Source organism: Sitophilus oryzae, unplaced genomic scaffold (genome assembly GCF_002938485.1).
Source record: "Sitophilus oryzae breed Bouriz unplaced genomic scaffold, Soryzae_2.0 scaffold_1394_pilon_pilon, whole genome shotgun sequence".
Lineage (NCBI taxonomy): Eukaryota > Metazoa > Arthropoda > Insecta > Coleoptera > Curculionidae > Sitophilus > Sitophilus oryzae.
This window is the reverse complement of record NW_022146053.1, coordinates 260,875-270,030: the sequence shown is the minus strand read 5'-3', so window position 1 is coordinate 270,030 and position 9,156 is coordinate 260,875. Positions and strand designations below refer to the sequence as shown.

General features: G+C 36.1%; 1 protein-coding gene across 1 annotated transcript; it reads left to right on the top strand.

The window, feature by feature from the left end:
• The first annotated feature begins 243 nt into the window (after positions 1-243).
• LOC115875715 (craniofacial development protein 2-like) lies at positions 244-1,080 on the top strand. The gene has a single exon (XM_030891228.1). The coding sequence runs from the start codon at positions 244-246 to the stop codon at positions 1,078-1,080; it is 837 nt and encodes a 278-aa protein (XP_030747088.1).
• Positions 1,081-9,156: the final 8,076 nt, after the last annotated feature.

Here is a 9,156-nt window from a genome sequence, read left to right as displayed (position 1 = left end):
CTGACTACCGTGTCGGGGCGGTGTAACCCTAGTATGCCGTGGTTCCGTCCAACAGAGTCGCGAAGTGAGTCGCAGGAAATGGCATCTCACGCGGCTTTGTCATGAGGACCGAAAGGCCAGTCGTCGCGGCCAGTCTGTGCCATTGGAACCAACTTTCTGTCCTCTGCCGCAACCAAGCGGCGGTGTAACCGTCTTGGTTTTCTAATTATGTTACACAGCCGAACATCTCCAATCAAAGTCAAGATGAATCCTCTGCGCGAGACAAAATATTCCGGAGGTAAAATACCTTCCCGATCGGATCTCCGGGGGAAGGTGCTTGCGCAGGAGAATTTTCGATTAAGAAGTACAAAAAGACGCAAACTGTTTACCTTCGCAGCGTGGAACGTTAGGAGTCTTTGTGACTCTCGCCAATCGAAACATCCTGAAAGAAGAACTGCTATTGTCTCCAAAGAGCTGTATCGACTCAATGTGGATATTGCGGCCATTTCGGAAACAAGACTACCTGGGGAAGGATGTCTTGCTGAGAACGAATATACATTCTATTGGAAAGGGTACCCAGAAGATCAGAATAAAAAACTGCACGGAGTTGGCTTTGCAATAAAAAATAATTTAGCTACCAAATTGCAACAGGCGCCGCAAGCAATCTCTGAGAGGCTTATGACTCTCCGATATCCAATAGGGCACAATAAATTTGTTACGGTAATTAGCGTTTATGCTCCAACTCTGAAGGCTGATCCAGAAATCACTGATGCTTTTTACCAATCTTTAGAGGAAGTTTTAAATAAAACACCTATACAAGATCGATTGATCCTGATGGACGATTTTAACGCCCGAGTAGGTCGTGAACATAACATCTGGGAGAAAGTAATCGGAAAACATGGAATAGGCAATATGAACGCTAATGGAGAGCTTTTACTAACCAAGTGTTGGCATGGCCTTACGATAACAAACACCTTATTTATGCACAATGACAAATTTAAAGGCACTTGGCAACGTCCTAGATCTAAGCACTGGCATCAACTTGACCACGTCATTGTGAGGCAAAGAGACCTTAAAGAAGTCCTTGATACTAAGGCCTGAGTGGACGTAGAGTGCTGGACAGACCACAGAATACTTACATCGAAAATGGCGATAACTGTCCGACCAAAATACTCGTGCATAAGAAAACCCTCTAAAAGGAAAGTTATAAACACTGCCAAATTGGCAGATCCAAACATAAGATCAGAGCTAGGCCTCAGGATCTCCGAAACTCTTACAAGGGCTACAGACACAGATAGCGATGACCCTGAACATATTTGGATAAACATTCGGGACGCCATACAATCTGAATGTGAAAAGAGTCTAGGGGAAACAGTAAGATGCAATAAGGACTGGTTCAGGGATAAAGCTGAGGAAATAGAATCCGCCCTTGAGCTCAAAAGAAAAGCACACACCGGCCTCGTGAATAACCCCGAGTGCAGACAAGCCCAGAAGCATTTTGCAACTGCTAAACACGAAGCTCAAAAAAACAATCAGGGCAGCCAAAAATTCTTGGTGGAAAAGCAAAGCTAATAAAATTCAGACTTACGCTGACAACAACGATAGTAGGCGTTTTTTCCAAGCTCTGAGGGAAGTATACGGCCCTGTAAATCGCTCTTCTTTAATACGGGACGTAAACGGCGAACTACTGAAAAATGAAACTGAAATTCGTCACAGGTGGAAGGAACATTTTTCGCTAGTCCTGAATCAAAACTCAAATATTGACCAGGAAGTTTATGACTGGTTGCCTCAATACGACACTGCAAACTTCTTATCCGTCCCACTTGCACGAGAAGAAATCGCTGATGCAATCGCATCTTTAAAAAACAACAAAGCTCCCGGAAAGGACTCAATTCCTGCTGAAATTTACAAGGCACTGACACCGGAATTAATGCCCCATCTTGAAAATCTGTTTACCGTTATCTGGGAGCGAGAATCAGTACCCCATGATTTTAGGGACTCAATAATCATTAGCCTCTATAAAAATAAGGGAGACAAAACCGAATGCGGAAATTACAGAGGAATCTCTCTACTGGCTGTTGCAGGAAAAATCCTAGGAAAAATAATAATAAATAGAATGATGCCCTATGTAGACAAACTCATACCTGACTCTCAGAGTGGCTTTCGACCGAGAAGATCAACTGTAAATATGGTCTTCTGCCTTCGTCAGATTCAAGAGAAAGCTATCGAACAACAGCAAAACGTACATTTTGCTTTTATCGACATAACTACGGCATTCGATACGGTCAATAGGGATGCACTCTGGTCAATTATGTCAAAATTTAGCATACCGCAAAATATGGTTAACCTAAAAAATGGTTAAAAGTCTGCATGTAAACAACAGAGCCGAGGTATCATTCAATGATGCCCTAACAGACCAATTTGAAACAAACAGCGGTGTAAGACAGGGTTGTGTCCTGGCACCTGTACTTTTCAATATCTTTATAACAGCCCTAATGATGATGGTAGAAGTTACAGGAAAGAGGCCTGGCTGTCCGATATCGAACAGTTAGGTACGTCACAGAATTAATGTATGCATACGATTGTGCACTAATAGCTAATGACCCTGAAACTCTACAACAAATACTGGACATGTATATATGGGCGTATGAGGCAATGGGACTACAAATAAACATTAAGAAAACCAAAATAATGTCAACACTTTCTGGCGAGCTACCGCAAACCGAGTTGCTCGTGTCGGGCAGAAGGCTTGAGGAGGTTGATTGCTTTTGCTATTTGGGTAGTATGCTTAATAACAAAAGAAACATAGACGCTGAAATACGAAACAGAATAAGTGCTGCCACCAAGGCTTACTTTAAACTACGCAGGAGGGCCTTTGAAAACAATGATCTCTCCCTCGATGTGAAACTTAGTGTGTACCGTGCAGTTATTATTCCAACTTTAATTTACGGAAGTGAAACGTGGGTCCCATATAAGAAGCATATAAAGAGTTTAGAGCGGTTACAACAAAGTCACCTAAGGCAAATAATGAAGATAAAATGGTATCACAGGATTTCCAACGAAGTGGTACATTGCAGAGTAAAATGTGTTCCTATTGAAATTCTGATTGGTAGAGCTCGCCTACGATGGATTTGGTTTGAGTCTTTGGTCACCTGTCGAGGCTGGACGATGGCAGACTAGAAAAAAACATTCTCTATGGCGAACTAGCGCAAGGTAGCAGAAAACACGGCGGTCAAAAACTACGTTATAAAGATGTACTACATGAAACTCTAAAAAGCGTCAATAGTAATAACAACTGGGAAAATATCAGTCTTGACCGTCCAAAATGGAGACAAGTAGTACACAAGTATGAGGACCCTCGCCCTCGTAATAGATATCATCCAGTCCCTGGGCACTTTCCATGTCCAGAGTGCAGCCGCATAATAACCTCCAGAATAGGACTCCACAGCCATCGGAGGGTACACTCACGGCGCAATTAGATGTTCTATTGAAACTCGGACACGAGTCACCGGCTTACGGATTTTTAAGAAAGAGGAGCAAGGATGCTGGGAAGCGGGGGAAATAGTAGGTAAGTGTCAAACTCCAAGGTCTTATATATTATTAGAGATAGATTTGGACGTAACCTTAGAAGGAATTCTAGTTTCATTAGATGTTTACCAAATCTGCCTCTACCATCTGTTTTATAATTTGATAATTCAGAAACATTACCTTTAATACCTGAAACTTGACCTTTAACGCCTAGTTTTGAAAATGATGATAGTGCATCATTTTATAATTTTGCTTTACCTAGTACTCCTAGTGGTAATGATAATACTACCACTAGTACCATGTTGTTAAAAACATGTGGTAGAGTTATTAATAAACCTGCTCGGTTTAGAGATTAGTTAATAAATTGTTTATTTTGTGAATTAAAATTGTTTAAGTTTTTTTAAATGTATTTAAAGGAAAGGAGATGTCACATATGTATGTGCTAATAACTTTAAGTTGTATCGACACTGTCGTCCATCCCTATTTGAATGTAATGAAGTTAGCTTAGGTTAGGTTATGTTTAAATTTAGAAGAAGAACGCGGTCGTGCTAAAAACTTAACAACTCATGTATTAATAATTTAATGTAACTTATATGTTAATTAACTAAATACTAAATTCACAACGCCTTGTCTTAGTAATATGAAACACTCATCAAGAAGTTTTATAAACTTAAAAGATTGGTAGTATCATGTCTATATGCCAATACTCTAACACACCAATATTTTCATCTAAACAAAAAATGTTCAATTCCGAAGAATCACAAGGCTTTTCAAAAGACAAATAACCCCCTTAATTAATTAATTAAGTGGTCTTTTTTAATGGTATTTGCACTACAAATCTACCTTCTTCACTTCGAAGAGTAGTTTTAGAAAATATGTCTTCACACAGAATTTCATCAGAAGAAAATATTTGTTTAGGACCAGGAACCTCTTCCAGTTGCCAGAATTTTGACAGGTTCTCCTCCACGTTCACATTGGATGAAAAATGGCAGCACTACACCAGTGAAGATGATCCTGGAAACTCACCACCTATAACCCACCCTAAATAAATAATAAATAATAAACTTTTAACTTTTAGATTAGTACATAAAATAACAGCCGTTTCTTTAGTAAAGGTACCTAAGACAATGTCTTGTGTTGTGCCTTGTTTTGAGAGTTACTTTCTTATTAAAAGTTAACTACACGCAGAAAGAAAGAGAAAAAAAACATTATAAATATGTAATAAAAGTATACAAGCTATAATTCTAAAGGTTGATAATAATGGTTTGTCCTAGACCAACATGGAGTGCATTAGCACATAATTGACAACTATATAAGATTTAATGTTCTTTTTGAAAATACGGCTAGAATATCTCCTGTATAACGAAGGTAAACTGTTATATAATTTTATTCAATTATAAGATATACTTTTTTGGCAGACTGATTTACTAACACGATCTATAGAAGTCAGTGTGCAGCTTGACTTCTGGTATTGTGTGAGTGGTGCGCATGATACAGATTGTTCTTCGAGTGTATTAATATTAATATAGATTTAATATATAGACCTCTTACATTCAGGATACAATTTGTTGTATAGATATCTCTTGCACTTACTCTACTTTTAATCTTGAATATGACGCGTATGATAAAATTCTGACAAACTTGTAACTTTTTTAGTGTGGTTTCATACGTTTTAGTGTGAACCCCAAACAGATATGCCGTAACTAAGAATTGATTCGGCTAAGCTGCTATAAACGATAATAAGTAGTTTTTGAGCTAGTACATTGCGTAATTGATAAAATCTGTATATAAGCTTTCTGATTCTTTTAGCCAGATAATCTATATGGAAAGTCCATTTTAAGTAGTGATCGATGAATACACTTTTTATTCACAACATTAGTTTCATTTCATTTCACAACATTAGTTTGGATTACTCCGTCATTAAAACCTTTAATATACATGGGACCCAATTGTCTACTTTGCCCTGCAGCAGTCGGTGAGAAAGCCATATATTTAGTTTTTGAGACATTTAAACTCAGTCTATTAGCATCCAGCCATTCTTTCACGTCTTGCAGTGAGACTTGAGCTTTGTTCCACGTCCTTTCCCATGAAAAATCTTCACAAAGCAAAATCGTATCATCCGCATAAGAAATAATTTTACATTCATTATAGTTTAATAAATCATTGATAAATATAAGAAATAGGGTAGGTCCCGGTATAGTTCCCTGTGGAATCCCAGTTTTTATAATTTTTGTGTTGCTGAGTATCCCGTTTATGTGTACCTGTTGATATCTTTCTGTCAAATAACTTTTAAATAGTGAACAAATTTTACCTCTAATACCTATATTGTTAAGTTTTTCCAGTAATCTGCTGTGATTCACAGTATCAAATGCTTTTTGTAAATCAAGAAAAATACCAATGGTCTTTTTGTTACTATTAAAATTACTCAGTATGTTTTCTATTAGAATCTGAAGTGGTTGTTCAGTGCTAATTCCCTTCTGAAAACTAAACTGACAATTTGATATAATTTTATGTTCGTTTAAAAAGATGTCAGTCTCTTGTTAAGGCTTTTTTCAAAAATTTTTGACAGACCATTTAGTAATGAGATAGGGCGATAATTAGTCATTTCCATTTTATTTCCATCTTTGAATATAGGAATAACAATACTTTCTTTATATTGCGTTGGTACTAGTGATGTTTCAAATATTAAATTTATGATATATGCTAGAGGTTTTGAAATTACATTTTTGATGGATTGAAGAGTTTTAATTGCTATTTTATCTTTACCAGGTGATGAATCATTTCTAAGAGAGCCAATTATTTCTTCAATTTCCAAATGGTCTGTCGGTTTAAGAAACATTGTATATGAATTCTGTACAAGAAAAAACATCGTCCCATTTCAGACTCAACAGCATTTCATTTAAAACTTCATAATTTATTTTATTTATTGTCTTTGGTTCTGTAGCCTGGCTTGAATTTTTAATTCCGTTATACTGAATATTATAAATTAAAGGGTAATGATCAGTTAAATTGTTTTCAAATATAATAGTTTTAAAATCTACATTGTTTTTATTGTGCTTCAAATTATTATAAACAGAGATATGGTCTATGGTCGTTGCGGAATCAGATTCAACTCTTGTCGGTAGGTTCACTTGGGGAGTGAATCCATTTTTGTTTAACATGCTAGTATATCTTATTGAGTTTAGATTAAGTACATTGTTTGGGTTTATGTCAATATTAAAATCTCCCACAAGAATAGTTATGTGATCTTTAATATAGTTACCAAGATAGTCATCCAAATTTTCTATGAAGTTCATTTTATCTGTAGAATTCGGTCTATATATTCCTACTACGCCCAATGTAAAAAGTGACAGGTCAACCCTACATTCAAGTATTTTTATATCGCCAAGAACTACCACCCTCGCATCAGCCACAAACTTTTCATTCACATACATCACCACTCCATCACATTTATTATAAGATCGCCCGTTATAAAATAAACTAAAACCCTTTATATTGGGCGAAGCTGGATCATTAATAGCCCAAGTTTCGGTTAAAACAATAATTGAAATATTATTGTTTTTATTCAGTCTGTCAATAACTACACAAAGCTCATCAAAATGTGCTCGCAAGCTTCTGATATTGTAATGTAATATTGTAAAATTTTGGTTCAAAAGCAAATTGCTTGTCAACATCGTCAAAGTCATAGCAGGAGATATTTTCTATGTTATTAAAATTATTCAAAATTCGATATGCTTCCTCCACGTTGGTTGTGAATTTATGTTACTTAAAAATAATACAAGAAAATAAAAAATAAAAAAAAATAATGAAGGAAAGTTAAAAACTAAAATTAAACTTATCTGTTTGGTAGTAAGATTTCAAAAAAAGGCAAGAAATAAAAAAAGACGATAGAGTATGTATAAGAGTAAATTAAGTTTAAGGTTTTCTATCATATTTCAAGTCGTTTATAAGTTTAAAGAAAATCTGAAATAAAGAAATTAGAGAATACAATACAACAATCCCTAATCTGTACACCCTAACTTCGTCTTTTGAAGTATTGGTAAGTTAGCACCAAGAAGAAATTGCCCTACATACAACACAATTGCCCTACACACACCAAGATACAAGCTGCTTTCTAAAAGAATATCACATTGACACATTGATGTTAAATGAAGGATAGGTACTACTAATTTTTGGTATCACAACACAAGAGGTATCTGTCTGGAAAGCACTAAAATAGGATTGAATATTCATAGAACACCTATATTTTAAATGAGAACTCTTCTTTCCAACACCTTTAATTGTTATTGGAAGATTAAACTTTTTTAGGCCTATTCACTTGTAATAAAGTTACTTTCACTCCCACTGTTCAAAAGTTCCCTGCACCTTTGAGGAACTCCGACATTATCCAACACCTCTATCACAGTAGTTTGCAAAAACACATGTGACGGTTTAAACGCCAAGACACTACTTGTACCATGCAAACACTGCTCAGTGGTTTGACTATCATCTTTTGAAGTAGATACACTAGCTTCAGTCTTTGATTGACTTGAAGCTTCACAAGAAGACCTATCGTAATGAAGGGCAGTATGATGCCTTAAGTTACACTTTCGATACGAACTCGAATTACATGACTTGCTGCCATGTCCCTATTTTAAGCAATTAAAGCAAAACCTCAACTCTTGGATTTTAGCTACTCTAGACTCAGTAGGAAGTTTTAAAACTCCGGACAGTTTGCAACACTATGAAAATTTTTGCAAAAAGAACACACCACAGAAATTCCTGTCAAGGAACGAGAACTAAATGAACTATCCTTTTTTGCACCTCTCCAAAACCTTCTACCTTCCACCTTGTCACTTACATCAGAACCCTTTTTGATTCTTGTTAACTCCAAACCCGCCAACAAATCCGCCTTACCTTAAAAAAATCCAAAAATCCCTGTAAACTGGGAAACTCACTTTTCCGACTACACCTGATTACAAATGGCCTTAAAATCTGCCGACATCACCTTCCTCTCTTCCCACACCCTCTCAGTTTTTTTGTTTACCTTAGAACAAAACAGAAAAATTAGGATTGAATCCCAATGTTGGACCGGCTGATTAAGAATTTTTAAAGATTGAATATGTTTAGAAATAGAATCAACCATTTTGTAAAGCTCACTCGCAGACTCTGATGTAAAGTTGGGCATATTAACTACTGATTTAAAGTGATTTTGAACCGATACACGCTTATTATCATACCTTGTGCACGACATATCCCAAGCGATGAAATAATTTTCCTCCGTTGTCTCAACACCTCGAATCACCTATGCTGCTCCTTCCTCCAACGAAGAACGCAGGTAGTGAAACTTCTGTACCTTGCCAATGCACTCATTTGAGTGAATGAGGAAAATAAAAAGGTCTCTAAACTCCATCCAATTTTTGTATTCACCATTAAATTTTTTCAAATTAATTGGTGGAAGTTTTAAATGGTTAATATTGTTATTAAAATTAAATAATTTGGAAGCAAAAATAGCTTTTTTAAAAATTATTTATTTTATTACAAACAGTGAACTTAGACAATTACACAAAATACAAGTTACAATTTGAGCAGAGTATCGATCTGTACTTAATGAGAATTTAATCTTAATCTGGCTTCCCCGCAGCGGGCGCTGGCATTTATAGAGGCTTC